Source organism: Chrysochloris asiatica, unplaced genomic scaffold, assembly GCF_000296735.1.
Source record: "Chrysochloris asiatica unplaced genomic scaffold, ChrAsi1.0 scaffold00006, whole genome shotgun sequence".
NCBI classification, from domain to species: domain Eukaryota; kingdom Metazoa; phylum Chordata; class Mammalia; order Afrosoricida; family Chrysochloridae; genus Chrysochloris; species Chrysochloris asiatica.
In genome coordinates, this window is record NW_006408524.1 from 24,322,978 (window position 1) to 24,339,200 (window position 16,223).

At 39.4% G+C, this 16,223-nt stretch overlaps 1 protein-coding gene across 2 annotated transcripts in view; it reads right to left on the minus strand.

Moving 5' to 3' along the window:
• The window catches only part of TAX1BP1 (Tax1 (human T-cell leukemia virus type I) binding protein 1), a 75,949-nt gene extending 66,025 nt beyond the window's left edge, over nucleotides 1-9,924 (minus strand). For both annotated transcript variants that reach the window (XM_006832183.1, XM_006832182.1), the window contains exon 1: nucleotides 9,763-9,924. In XM_006832183.1, the coding sequence (XP_006832246.1) occupies nucleotides 9,763-9,924 (162 nt within the window). The remainder of the gene's footprint in view (nucleotides 1-9,762) is intronic.
• Nucleotides 9,925-16,223: the final 6,299 nt, after the last annotated feature.

Genomic DNA, 16,223 nt, shown 5'->3' on the forward strand with positions numbered 1-16,223 from the left:
TATGCAGTCCAATGCTTATCAAGTGCTGTCGAGTCAGTTCTGACCCACAGAGACCCTGTATAGGGTTTCCAAGGATCAGCTGGTGAACTTTTACTGCTGACCTTGCAGTCCAGTACATTAACCCACAGCGTCACACCAGAACTGCAGTTCAAATTCATCAGCTGCTCCTTGGAAAACCTATACAAGCAGGGGGTGGGGAATGTCCAATCTGTGAAGAAATCACTCGGTCTGTCTCAGCCAAGGCAACCAAACTTCCAGCCATCACATTGTTGTTAAGTGCCCTCAAGCTGATTCTGACTCACAGTGACCCTGTATAGGCTGGAATGTTTGAAGTGTCAACTTCGTTGTTCAAACTGACCTTGAAAGCTAAGTGCTTCTCCTATGGTGCCACACCAGGACACTGTTGTTGTTAACAGTATTTTGCAACCCTGTGTAAGGTTTCCGAGGAGTGGCTGGTGAGTTTGAACCGTCGTCGACCTCGCGGATCAAACTGATTTTGCAATCCAGCACGTTATAACTAACCCACAGTACCATACACCAGGACAGTAAGGGTGAGTTCATTAAATACAGCAGGTTAATCTTTAAATTGATAATTTTGTATGATCCATTAATGTTGTTATAAATTCTGGCAGAAAAAAGGTTCCCTACCCCTGCTGTAGGGTCAATATGAGTCGGAACCAACTCTATAGCACTTAACAACAGAGGGTTTCAGCAACATGAGGTTTCAGAGGTGAATTTGAACCATCAACCTTATGTTAGCAGCTCAGTGCTTATCCTACAGCACCACACCAGGACTGCTGGTCAACTTACTTTTATCTTTTCTGTATTCTTCCAAATTTTATAAAACTGTGATGATAAATGAGCTCTGGCAGAGTAGTGGTTACAAGCCATAGTGACCCTGTATAGGCTTTCCGAGCACCAGCTGGTGAACTTAAACCGTCAACCTTGCAGATCAAACTGACTTTGAATTTGCAAAGTCAGGCTGTTAACCTCAAGGTCAGCAGTTCAAAACTAGGAGCTGTTCCATGGGAGAATGATGGGGCTTTCTGCTCCTGTAAAGATGTGGCACTGTGGGTTAATGAGCCATACTGCTAGGCCGTTTGAACTGCAAGATCGGCGGTTCAAGCTCACCAGCCGCTCCTCGGAAACCCTATACAGGGTTGCTATAGGTCAGAACCGACTCTATGGCACGTAGCAACAACAATGAAGATTTATAGCCTCGGAAACCCTATACAGGGTTGCTTAGAGTCAGAACCAACTCCACAGCACACCACCACAATATAAGCACTGGACTGCGAACCACAAGATCAACAATTTAACTTCACCAAGTGTTCCTCAGAAACCCTGTAGAGGGTCGCTATTATTTAAAATTAACTCAACAGCACTTAATGACAACATGATATTTACAACTAAAGAACACTTTTTATTAAATAGAGTGAAAAAAAAGAACTTTGTTGCAAAAGAGACCAAGGCAGAAAAACAAAAGCAGAAGGAAGAGAAATAAGGAAAGGAAAAACAATAAAATGGGAAACAAAAGCTTGTAACAAGATGCTGTTATTATTAAGTGCCGTGGAATAGGTTCCAACTCATAGTGACCCTGTATAGGGTTTCCAAGGAGCAAATGGTTGGTCTGAACCACAGACTTTACGGTTCAAACTGGCCTTATGGTCTAGTGGTCTAGTGCTTTATCTTCACCACACCAGGACTCCTGTTAAAAAATACTCAATTATAATACCATTGGTTAGGGTTTCTCCCCACACCAGGAAACTTACTTTATCTAGTGGACAGCATGATGTAATCTAGTACACATATGTATTAGAATGTTTGTCTAGTCCAAAATAGGCCACTAATTAGCTACATGTCTTCAGACATATTACATCCCCAGGGTGCAATCCTAATTTTCTCATCTACGATATTATCTCTGACAGTGGAAATTCAAAGATTCCTTTCTAAAGTTTAAAAAAAAAGTTTCATGTTTCGATGGGGGCAGTTCTACCCTGTCCTGTAGGTTTGCTGAGTCAGAATGGATTCAGTGGTAGTGGGGATGGTTGGTATATTACATGACAATAATGCTTGGATGCTTACACAACTATGACCAAATCAAATTTATAAATAGAAAACAAACAACAACAAAAAAGACTCAAATATAATGTGACACAGTATTTTGATGCAAATAATGTTAGAATTAGAAATATAGCATTAGGTGCAATTCTAAATCTTTTACTGTATTTTTATAACAATTCTATCACTGCAGAAAATGCATGTTGTTAACTTCTCTGGGCTTCAGACCCCTCATCTGTAAAATTCAATCAACAACATTCATATGAAAGACCTTTATAAAGTACTGATCAACAAATGTTTGTTTATAATTAAAACTAATTAATATTGGGATGGTGGCTGTATGCAGTCAAGTCAGTTCTGATTCACAGAAATACTACTGTTGTTGTTAATAAGTGCTGTCAAGTTGGTTCTGACACATAGAGACCACCCTGTATAGGGTTTCCGAGGAGAAGTTGGTGAGCCTGAACTGCCGACCTTGTAGTTCAAACAGCTTTGCAGTCTGGCGCATTAACCCATAGCGCCACACCAGGACTCCATATATGGCACAGTATTAAGGAAGCAGATTCCCCATGGAGCTGACCTCTGGGGTTAGCAGTCAAGCACTTAACCATTGAACCATCAGAGCTCCTTATCAATACCAAGAGAATGGGGAGTAAACCCTAGAAGGAAAACATGTAAAATCTCTAGCACACTTTATATCACTTGTTCTGGCTTCTTCACACATTTCCCTTCCCATCTTAAATTCAATGGTCACTTAATCCCTTCAACAACACACTCAAAACCACCCTAGTAACCTTTGTCTTCTTGCAGCCCTTCTATCCTCTATCCACTTCTATAATTCCAAAGCTGAATGATAACCACTTATGGCATTTTTCACTCACAATTCTGGGTGCTGAACTTCTAGAGAAAATCCTAAAACTGCTCAGCAATCTCCTATTTAACCTATACAAATTCCCTATGACCTTCCTCCAAAGTGGTAGGTAGTGTCAAACGTTCTCCATACTTAAGCCTCCCTAACTCTTAGCATATGGCCTTGCCTCCTCCTCCTTCACAAAATATACACAAGTCATGTCATGAGTTCTGGCCCCAATTCAAAATCAGTTGACAATGTCTATGAATTCTATTTATGGATTATTACCCATAATTGATTCCTTCTGTCCTTTAAGACTTAATTTTCTCACCAGAAAATTAACATAATCTTAACTAGTCACTTTAACTCCAGTCCAGTACTTATCCTACATCATCGCACCAAGGTCAGTGGTTCAAACTCACCAGCTGCTCCTCAGAAACTCTATAGAGGGTAACTATGAGCTGGAACTGACTCAGTGACACTTAACAACAACCTAAAAATTATTCCTGTAGTGAATATTCAAAACAATCTACAATGCAATCAAAATCAACCTTTACAGAGAAAGGCTGTGTGGTGGGGGGCAAGAAGCTGGCTTATTTTGTAAAATGTGCCCTTTAGTTCTTTAAACAATTATAGATTCCTGTGTGTTTTTGTGTACATCAAAAAAAAACACCACACTGGAATAGGGGTAATTAACATTAACCAATGTTGCATGGAAGGGATTCTAATGGCAAAGAAACAGAACACTATTGGTTGAGTGCAAAGCCAATGTATAAACTATCACTCAAGTCACAATAAAAGCTTTAAAAATAAACAAATAGATGTCTAACTTGAAAAAAAATAAATAAATAACCTGCTGTTTTTTCCGGTGTATTTAAAGTCAGTGTTATTTTAAGGGAACTATCTGCTTACCAACTGCTCCTCGGAAACCCTATACAAGGTCGCTATGGGTCGGTATCAACTCAACGACACTTCACAACAACAACAACAACAACATCTGCTTTGCTTATCTGCTTACCAAAAATAAATGGAAGCCTAGCTTCTTTTTCCCTTTTAAAATTTTTTTAAAAACTCAACCTTTGCCATTCACCTTTTAAAATTGGTTTCTATACGAAGCAAACATGGCACTGTGGGCTAATGAGTCAGACTGCAAAGTCATTTGAACTACAAGGTCGGTGGTTCAAGCTCTCCAGCTGCTCCGTAGAAACACTACAGAGGGTTGCTATGGGTTAGAATCGACTCAGTGGCAAGTAACAACAACAACACTTTCTCAAGCATACACGCATTTTCCCATTTTGACTCCTTCAACCCTACAGTCATTATCATTTCTAAGTGTTCACCATTAAACTACAAATATCCCCATACATATCTTCATTTTCTTCATTTGTCCACTTCACAGGGATGTTCTTGGTTATGGAATTGCCATGTGCATTACATATTTTTAAGAAAGATATTCACAGGTACACATTCTAATCTCACCCAGGTGCCTTTACTTACACAATTCTCCTGCAAGCAATAACCTTCCCTTTCTTCAATATAATTTCCCTGCTCTCTTCTTCCTGACCCATTGTTGCATAAAATTAAAACTGATACTAATTTCATAAAATGCTTATAATATCACCTATCTCCACTTTGGAATTTAACAAACCTAAAAAAACTAACACAAAAAGTAAACAGTAATGACTTATCTATCCAGCAGCATCAAGGAATAAGAAATTGAAAAAGAAACTGATGTGACAAGAGCAAAATTCAATGGAATCCTGATGTGGCACTGTATGATCAGCACTGGACTTCAAGCCACAAGGTTAAAGTTCAAACTCACCTGTGGCTCCTTGGAAATCCTATACGGGTCACTATGAGTCAGAAACAACTTGACGGCACTTAACAACAACAAATGCATTCAATGGGGAAAGAGTCTGTTAAGTAAACTGTTTTAGGGATACTGAATTTCCACATGCAGAAAAATGAAAAAGGAGCTATACCTCACACTACACACAAAAAGAAGTTAAAGACCTAAATACACAAACTAAAAGCATGAAGTTCTTAGAAGAAAAAGCAGGGGCAAGCTGTTAGACCTAGCAACAGATTAGATAATGGATTATCTAATATGGTAACAAAAGTACAAATGTTGTTGTTAGGTGCCATCCAGTTGGTACCGACCCACAATGACCTTAGACACAGCAGAACGAAACACTGCCCGATCCTGGGCCAACCTCACTACTGTTGTCACGCTTGAGGAGTCCATCAATGCTGCCGCTTGGCCAATCCATCTCCTAAGGGGGGGTCTTCCTCTTTTTCTCTGACCCTCCACCTTACCAAACATGGTATTCCTTCTTTAGCAACTGGTCCTTTCTGACAATTATGTCCAAAGTATGAGAGGCAAAGTTTGGCTATTTGGCCTCCAAGGAGCACTCTGGCTGCACTTCGCCCAAAATGGATCTATTGGTTCTTTTGGCAGTCCATGATACTTTCAATATTCTCCTCCAACACCAAAACTCAAATGCGTCAATTCTTCTACAATCTTCCTTATTCACTGTCCAGCTTTCAAATGCATATGAGGTTACTGAAAATACCATGGCTTGGGTCTGGCGCACCTCAGTCCTCATGCTGACATCTTTGCTCTTCAACACTTTAAAAATGTCCTGTGCAGCAGATTTGCCTATGCAATATGCCCTCTGATTTCTTGACTGCTGCTTCCATGAGTGTTGATAGCTGATCCAAGAAGAATGAAGTTCTTGACAACTTCAATCTTTTCTCCATTGATAAGAATGTTATTTATTGGTCCAGTGGTGAGGATTTTTGTTTTCTTTACATTGAGATGCAATTCATACCAAAGGCTGTGTTCTTTGATCTTCATCAGTAAATGTTTTAAGTTCCTCTTCACTTTCAGAAAGCAAGGTTGTATCATCTGCATATTGCAGATTGGTAATGAGTCTTCCTCCAATCCTGATGCCACATTTTTCTTCATGTAACCCAGCTTCTCGTATTATTTGCTCAGAATACATGTTGAATAAGTATGGTGAAAGACTACAACCTTGTCGCAAACCTTTCTTAATTTTAAACCATTCAGTGTTCCCATGTTCTGGTCGAACAACTGCATCTTGGTCCAGGTACAGACTCCTCATGAGCACAATGCTGTCCATAGCTTGTCATGAGCCACACAACAGAAAGCCTTTGCACAGTTAATAAAGCACAGGTAAACATCTTTCTGATAGTCTCTACTTTCAGCCAAGATCCATTGGACATCAGCAATGATAGCCCTCATTCCAGGGCTTCTTCTGAAGCCAGCTTGAAACTCTGGAAGTTCTCTGTCAATGTATGCTTGCAGCCATTTCTGAATTACCTTTAGTAAAACTCTACTCGCATGGGATAACAAAGAGATTGTGTGATGATTTCTGCATTCCACTGAGTCACCTCTCTTTAGAATGGGCACAAATAGCAAAAAACAAAAATATATAGCACCTGATAAAAGTAAATATCTTGTGTTCATCAAAAGACTTTACCAGAAAAGTGAAAAGACAAGCTACCAACTAAAAGAATACCTTCAGAAATCACACATCCGGCAAGAATCCAACAGCCAAAATATATGCAACACTTCAACAACTTTAAAACAACGAAAAACAAAAAAAGGACAAATAACCCAATCATAAAATAGACAAAATGGCCACCTAACACAAAAGGATGCTTAGTTACTAGCTTTCAGAAGAGATGCAAATCAAAACCACAACGAACCACTAGTTCACTCCACAAGGATACTTAAGATTTTTTTTAAGAAACAACAAATATTGATGAGGATGTGGGGAGATTGGAACCCTTACTTAGTCCCACCAGGACTCTTTAAGTACAGCTAAATGTTGTAGCGCTGTGGGTTAATGCACTGAACTGCAAGGTCAGCAGTTCAGGCTCACCAGCCAGCCACTCCTCAGAAGGTCGCTATGAGTTGGTACCGACTCGATGGCACCTAACAACAACAATGGGTCGGAACGGACTCAACAGCACTTAACAACAACAAATGCCTCATGGGATATGATTCCATGGTTTGGAGGTTTAGGGTAATAGTTTCATGAAAAATCTAACTTAATTGAACTAATAAAGTATTTAGTACTGCTGTTTTGCCTCCTAGTTTGTTGCACAGTGCCCAGGGTCTTAGAAGCTTGCAAGGCCTAACAATTGGTCTCTACTGGAAGAATAGAGTAAAGAAAGTTAGCAATAGGAGAAGGACAGAAAATGTATGGCTAATTGTCTTCATGAGCAACTGCTTCCTTTACCAAGAGACTACAAAAATGGATGGTGCCCAGCTACCAGCACTGAGCATTTTGATCAAAAATTTTATAGAAGAATTCTGATCAAAAAGGGTAGGGATGCAGAACAGAATTTCAAATTCTCACAGGCTACAGACTTTCTAAAGCCATGAAGGTTGCATGAGCCCCTGAACCTACTGCCTTGAGATAATCTTTAAACCACAAACCAAAAATAGCTCAAAGCCTTTTAAAAGGCAAACAATAGTTTAGCTTATTAATAAAAGTCTACCTTGAGCACTATGCTCTTTTAAGAATCATGTGGCGCTGTAGGTTAATGCACCAGACTACAAAGCTGTTTGAACTGCAAGGTTGGCAGTTCAAGCTCACCATGCTGCTCCTTGGAACCCTATAAAGGGTCACTATGGGTCAGAATCGACTCAACGGCACTTGACAACAACAATAAGAGATTAAACTGGCAGCAACTCAACAGATTAGATAGGAACCTTGGGGTGAATTTATGTTAATGGCAAAGAACTACTCAGAAAAGGAGGCTAAGAATGGTTGTACAACTTGAAGACTGTAACTAATGTCACTAAATGGTACATGGAGAAACTGGTGAATTGGTGCATGCTATGCTGTGTATTTTCTCAACAACAAATTTTCTTTTTTTTTTAAAGGAACTGAAATGACATATAAATGTCTGTTCTTTATAAACATAGGTTTTTCACTCTATTAACCTGGACTTTCACTTCTAGATACTCTCAATATGGCTTGCAACTATTCTTATTTCTTTCTACCTTGTTGTTTAACTTGTATAGACTAAACCTAAAAACAAAACAAAATCTGGTTGCCATCAAGTAGATGCTTACTTATAATGACACTATGGACAGAGCAGAACTGTCCTTTAGGGTTCCCAAGGCTGTAATTTTTATGAAAACATCCTCTTGTTATTATTTTATATAAATGTATTTATGCTAAAGATAATAAAAAACAGCTGCAAGCAAACATTGACAAAGAATTTCCAGAGGTTCAAACTGGATTCAGAAGAGGACGTGGAACGAGGGATATTAAGTGATATCCCTATTTCCTATATATCATCTCTGATGTCAGAAATGATGTTTACTTGTGCTTATTGACCACACAAAAGCTTTCAATTGTGTGTCTCATGACAGGCCATGGACATGCAGAGAATGAGTATTCCAGAACACTTAATTCTGCTCATAAGGAACCTGTACATAGACCAAGAGGCAGCTGTTCCAACAGATCAAGGGAACACTGGATGTTTTAAAATTACGAAAGGTGTGCGCCAGGGTTATGTTCTTTCACCATTCTTTTTTAATCTGTATGATGAGCAAATAATCTGAAACACTGGGTTATATGAAGAAAAACGGGGCATCAGAATTGGAGGAAGACTCATTAACAACCTGCAATTTGCAGATGATTCAAGTTTGCTTGTTGAAAATGAAGAGGACTTAAAATACTTACTGATGAAGATCAAAGACCACAGCCTTCAGTAAGAGTTGTATGTACCTCATTGTAAAGAAAACGAAACTCCTCACCACTGGACCAATAAGCAACATCAAAATAAATGGAGCTAAGACTGAAGCTATTAAAGATTTCATTTTGCTGGGATCACCCATCAATACTCAAGGGAGCAGCAGTCAAGGAATCAATCGAAATACAGCATTAGGCAAATCTACTGCACAAGATCTCTTTTAAGTGTTGAAAAGCAAAGATGTCAGTTTGAGGACTAAGGTGCACCTGACCAAAGCCATGGTATTTTCAATAACCTCATATGCATGTGAAAGTTGGACAGTGAATAAGGAAGACCATAGTAGAACTGATGCATTTGAATATTGGTGTTGGAGAATTAATTATATTAAAAGTACCATGGAATGCCAAAAGAACAAACAGATCTATCTGTGTTGGAAGAAGTATAGACACAATGTTCCTTGGAAGCCAGAACAGCCAGACTTTATCTCTCATACTTTGGACATATTATCAGGAAGGGTCAGTCCCTAGAGAAAGATACCATGTTTGGTGAAATGGAGGGTCAGGGAAAAAGAGGAAGACAAAATGGAATGGCACAATGGCAGTAGCAATGGACTCAAACATAGTAAAGAATGTGATATTGACACAGGACCAGGCATTGTTTCGTTCTGTTGTGTGTAGGGCCACTATGAGTTGATACTGACTTGATGGCACCTAACAACAATCTTTATGGAAACAGTGTTAGCATTTTTCTCCTAGATAGCTGGTGGGCTTCAACCACTGACATTTCAGTAGCCTTGTGCTTAGCCCCGCTGCACCACCAGGATTCCTTTTTCATAGACTTTGTGGAAAAAGTGGAACAGACAATAAATGATTTGAGAACCCAAAAGGAAAATGATTTTGAAAAAAATTTTGAAAGACCAGAATGAAGTTCAATCTTTTGATCATAGCCTGTTAAAATGAGGTTCCCAACATTTGTTTTATATTATCCAGTGCTGTTTATTACATATTTCATGGTGATACACAGTTCAGATAAAGGCTACTCTAAGCTACTTGTCAATTTGTTTAAAAAGTACATGAACAGTGTCTTAATGGAACAAATAATCAAAATTTTCTTACCTTGAATATACCAACCCAATCTTTTGGATGTGGATGGATATACGGAGTTAAGGTGTAATGACATTCCAGATGTGCATTAGGTAGATAACTCTTGGCCACATTTTGAAAGATGACATGTGCAAAGTTGGACGTCTGCAATGGGACTTCTTGAAAGGATGTCATTGTAAATCTGAAACAATTAATAAAACGTTGAATGATACCATCTAAGAAAAAACAAATACTTAACACTTACTGTAAAGTTTATGGCTATCTGCATACGATAAAAAGAATTTTGAACCAAAACATAATTAAAAACCAAGAAGTACCGAAATTTTCACTGGAGTGAAACCAACACCAGAATTGAAATTGGAAACCTTTTTTTTTTTTTCAAACTCTGCTATTTTCACTTCAACACAATTGTTAAGTTATAAGACCACAGGATCATGGTACCCACGTGACCTGGCCCCTATGAATGGATGATCAGAACTCAACCAGGAGAAGAAAGAAGAGAGAAAAAAAAAGAGTGATCTGATACAATTTGATGACCTTGACCTACACCTATGGATGCAGTAACCCAAAAGAGGGAACAAAATCCTTACAGCAAGAAACATTCTCACCCCCTCCACACACATAGTAAGTAGACAGAGATGGGCAACTTGGACATTGTATACCCAAATGGGGGAGGGGGGAAGGGGTACTACAAAGGCAAGAAGTGACTGGCTTACAAGCTTTCAAGAGGGAACCTAGAGCTAGGGGGCATGGAGGAAGGCAGAATCTCCACTGAGTACTATCCAATCTGTCTAGGCGGAGCTGATGAAATGAAATGCAGAAGGGTCACTTGTGATACAATAGTGAATGATTGTTATCAGGACTGATTGTGAGGGTTGGAAAAGTAAAGGCAGATGTTTTGTAGCAAGGAAGGGAGTGATTAACTCTCCAATCTAGGAGCGGAGGTCTCTAGGACCATCAACGGAGAAGAGCCGAGAGCGGGACCCTACCCAGAGAAGCAGCGAGACTCGAGATATAGGCAGAGACGATGACATGGAGTGATGAAGCGCTGGGGACTTTGGATCCAGAGAGGGAGAGGGACTGTGTGCTGAAGAATGGGGGAGGGGGGGAGTGTAAGGTATACCCTTTGGTCTGTTGGTGATGCATGGAGGGGATTGGAACCATGGCAATGAAACGATATACGGTGGAATGAATGTGAAACTAAAGTTCTGTCATGTAAAATATCATATAATTCACAATAAAACATGGGGGGAAACGACAAAAAAAAAAAAAAAGACCACAGGATCATTTATGTCTGATTTGCATCTGGCACGCATGTGAGCTGACTGATTCTCTGGCACATGACTGGAAAGAGTACAGTTTGTTTCAGTGTTGCGCAGCCACAGCTATCAATGATGACTGATGCTACAGAAGAGCACTCCAGACCAGTGAGTCATCTTTTCCACTGTGTATTGGACCTCTCTCACAGTAACACAAGACGTGCTACAGAAGCCGTGAGAACACTAATAGTCATAAATATTAAAGAAGGAACTTGTAAAACTGCATCAAGTTCGGAACACAATTTCATGGAAATGGAAATCTGTCAGGTAAGTGTAAACATTTTTAATGTATATAAATCACAGTTTTAAGTGTGATTTTTTTTTTAATTCAATAGAAAATAGGGTACAATTTTTTGAAGATTCCATTCTTGTATTCAATCTTGATTTAAGTGTACTATCACACATTCCACCACTTGTCTGTCAGTTTGTCGTACTGTGGTGGCTTGTGAGTTGCTATGATTCTGGAAGCTATGCCACCGGTATTTTAAATACCAGCAGGGTTACCCATGGTGGACAGGTTTCAGATGAGCAGAAAGGTGTGAGACAGGGTTATATTCTTTCACTATACTTATTCAACCTGTATGCTGAGCAAATAATCCAAGAAGCTGGGTTATATGAAGAAAAACGTGGCATCAGGATTGGAAGAAGACTCATTAACAACCTGCAATATGCAGATGATATAACCTTGCTTGCTGAAGGTGAAGAGGAACTTAAAACATTTACTGATGAAGATCAAAGAGCACAGCCTTTGGTATGGATTGCATCTCAATGTAAAGAAAACAAAAATCCTCACCACTGGACCAATAAACAACATTCTTATCAATGGAGAAAAGATTGAAGTTATTAAGAACTTCATTCTTCTTGGATCAACTATCAATACTCATGGAAGCAGCAGTGAAGAAATCAAAGGGCATATTGCATTAGGCAAATCTGCTGCACAGGACCTTTTTAAAGTGTTGAAGAGCAAAGATGTCAGCTTGAGGACACAAGCCATGGCATTTTCAATAACCTCATATGCATGTGAAAGCTGGACAGTGAATAAGGAAGATTGTAGAAGAACTGATGCTTTTGAATTATAGTGTTGGAGGAGAATATTTAAAGTGCCATGGGCTGCCAAAAGAACCAATAGATTCATTTTGGAGGAAGTGCAGCCAGAATGCTCCTTGAAGGCCAAGATGGCCAACCTTCGTCTCTCATACTTTGGACACATTGTCAGGAAAGACCAGTCACTAGAGAAGGAATATCATGTTTGGTAAGGTGGAGGGTCAGAGAAAAAGAGAAAGACCCCCAATGAGATAGATTGGCCAAGTGGCAGCATCAATGGACTCAAGAGTGGCAATAGTAGTGAGGTTGGCCAAGGATCGGGCACAGTGTTTCATTCTGCTGTGCATAAGGTCACTATGGGTCGGTACAGACTCGACGGTACCTAACAACAACCACCACCACACATTGCTATACTTATATGTTTAAATTTTCTATTTATCTAACCAACTGAAATGTCAACAAACACCAACAACTAGTAGGAAGAAAATTATTCCAATTGTAATATACTGTTATTTCATAGAAACAACTTGATACATCACTATGAAGTACAATTTTCCTTCAAAAGGATAAATGTACAAAAATGTCAAAAGGTAGAGCTCTGTACAGAAGAAATTAGCAAACCCTGCGAATATAAAATTGAAGTTATTCTGGTTTGTCTGATATACTGATGATACATGGTTATAAACATTTTAATATGTACTAGTTCTAATTCATTCCTATGAATGTATTTATATATTCTGTTTTCTTTGTATTATCTAAGTCTGAGATTTGTTTTTTCTGTAATGTAATACACCAACCAAACCCAATACCATCCAGTCAATTCCAACTCATAGCAACCCTACAGGACAGGGTAGAAATGCCCCATAGGTTTCCAAGGCTGTAAGTCTTTATGGAAGCAGAGTAGCTGGTGGACTTGAACTAACAACCTTTTAGTCAGTAGTCAAGCATTTTAACCACTGTGCCACTAGGGCTCCTAATGTAATGGAGTGACTATGCAATATGATCTAATGTTAATATTACACCTACTCCTCACATATGATAACATGATTATGTTCCAAAGGACAAGTTATGAGACAATCAGTTAAATCAAAATGGAGGATGGCTGCACACATCACTGCTAAATGACATCATTACTTAACAGTAACACTACATAACTGTCAAATTACATCAATACATAACTACCAAACCACTTAGAATTATGACGCAGCCAAGCTGAGTATAACCTTAACCATCATGTTGTTGTTATTAAGTGCCGTCGATTCCGACCCATAGACACCCTGTCGTTCAAACGACTTGCACTGACCTTGGCAGTTCTAACAACTTTGCAGTCTGACGCATCAACCCACAGCACCACACCAGGACTCCTTAACCATCGTGTTTTTGTTGTCGTTAGGTGCCATCGAGTCAGTACCAACCCATAGCGACCTTATCCACTGCAAAACGAAAACACTGCCCGATCCGGGGCCAGCCTCACTACTGTTGCCACACTTGAGTCCACTGATGATGCCACTTGGCCAATCCATCTCGTTAGGGGTCTTCCTCTTTTCCTCTGACCTTCCATATTACCAAACATGGTATCCTTCTCTAGCTACTGGTCCCTCCTGACAATATGTCTAAAGTATGAGAGACGAAGATTGGCCATCTTGGGCCCCAAGGAGCACTCTGGCCGCACTTCTTCCAGAACGGATTTATTGGTTCTTTTGGCAGCCCATGGCACTTTAAATATTCTCCTCCAACACCATAACTCAAAAGCATCAATTCTTCTAAGGTCTTCCTTATTCACTGTCCAGCTTTCATATGCATATGAGGTTATTGAAAATACCATGGCTTGGGTCAGGCCATCATAGCCCAGCATTATTCTCACCTCACACCCTGGTGTTCATTACTGCCAGACATATATTATTAATGCACAAAATAGCCAGGTAATAGGTTTTTTATAATTGTCATCAACGTAAAATGTCTGTTAAGAAGACAGCTCATAAATGAAGAGTAGGTGTATTTCTTAACCACTGAATGAACCAGATGAACCAGTAAGTTAGATGAACCAGAGAAAATCCCTGTCAAGAATTTTTCTAATATGAAAAGATTGGAAATAAAAGCATATGCAAAATCTGCAACACAGATATGGTTGGAAACCAGGCAAGCAATTTAAGGAGGCATCTTAAGTGTCAGCATCTGGATGAATGCAATGCAGTAAAAAGCAACACAACTAAGACTAAAGTGTCAGAAGTATTCCAAATAAACAACAACAAAAAATTAGAGGAATCTGCTGATCCAGAATACCTTAAGGGAAAATTAAATACCTATCGACGCATGTATTGAATTGGTTACTGTTAATGCTACAGCTAGGCCCGAACTGCCAGCTTTAAAGTTAACTTCAGAGCGCTTAATTACTGCACCATTTTTTCTACGTTGAGCTCTCCAACTTTCCTCCCTAATCTTATCCACCCCATTTCTTCTCACTAGGTTCTAGACTTCACTAACCGACCCTGATGCCAACCTGTTGACCAATCTCTAGGTGCCCGCATGCCACAGATGCCCAGATCCAGCCTGTCCTTTGGGGCTTCTAATACAAGCTAGTTTAAATCTCACGAGGGAAAAAACAAAACACCACTTGGTTTTCTTCAAATAGCTCAGACTATTTGTACCTCTTTATGATACCAATTTTCTCCTTTCTTTCTGGGTTCAGTGATCTTACGTTGACTTTCAATTGCTCATGTATCCTTCCCCCATATTGTTGTTAAGTGTGCTGTCAAGTCAGTTCGACTCACATTGACCCTGTAAGGGTTTCCAAGGCTGTAAATAGTTGTGACAGCTGAAAGACTTATCTTTCTCCAGCAGAGAGGCTTATGAACTTGAACTGCAGACCTTGTGGTTCACAGTCCAGTGCTTATTCTTGAAAGCCACCACATTAATAATCCCATATATTAACTGATTAAAAATAAATGTATATTAAAAATTGCATAGTATCAATAACATATATATTGTTGAAAATCTATTATAGATTCAGTGAATGCTCAAGTGGATTAGTGAACTGGATAGCAGATAAATGGAAGCAGTGCATTATTTTTTAAAATGCAAGACTCAAATGTTTTCCATATTTTGTGCTCTACTTCTGAGAAAAAGGAAACTGGGAACTTGCTTTAAAAAAGTAATCTACAGACTATGTCACAGACTCAGCAAAATCACTGATTCTACAGTACACATACAGAACTGTAACACTGACCCTCTAGCACTTGCTTCTGAATCATCAGAAGAGGATCTCTGTAATAATGGAGAAAACTGGGGCAAGAGTTTTGTTAACCAAACTTACCTAATTTACTTCACCAATCAATGAAGTTTCTACAAGGCCAGCACAGCAGTAAGATTACTCATATTTTAGTAATTACTTAGAAACCTTCATTGCTAAGAAGAGCTGTAACAGTTTGCTTTTACTATTTCTTTGGCTGACCTGCTTAAAATACTTAAGCAAATTTTTAAAGTTCTGATATTAACACTTGGGAAACATCAGTTCTCATTTCCTGTTTGTGCTCTTGTCTCCTAGCTCCTTTTGTGATGGCAAGAGTAGTTCTGTGCTGAAACACCACAGTGGGCATTCCATACAGAAACAACTGTCGATCATGAAGTACCTGCGGTGCAATGCCAGGCTAGTTGTCCGTTAGCCTCTCCCCTCCTTGGTTTGCCAGAATGCAGAGAAAAAGACAGCACATTCTGTGGCAGGATTTCGTTACCTCTGGCACACTAAACAAAGGGGCTTTACTAGCAACAATCCTATTTCATGTTGTTGTTGTTGTGTGCTGTCAAGTCAGTTCCTACTCATAGGGACCCTGCATAGGTTTCCTGGGAGCAGCTGGGTGTGAACTGCAGACCTTGTGGTTGGCAGTCCAGTGTTGAAAGTCCTCACCACCTGTAACCTGAGACCTTCAGGAAAAATGAAAAAGTATCACTAGATGAGGAACTCTGCTTAAAATAACTGGCGAATTTGGTTTCTTTGGGTTGTCTCTGCTAAACTGAGCTCAGGGGGATGTCATGATACAAATGAAGTCACTAATGGAATCTTTTCAAGTCAATGGTTTAACAAAGAAGGGAAAGAAAAACATTCCAGATCTT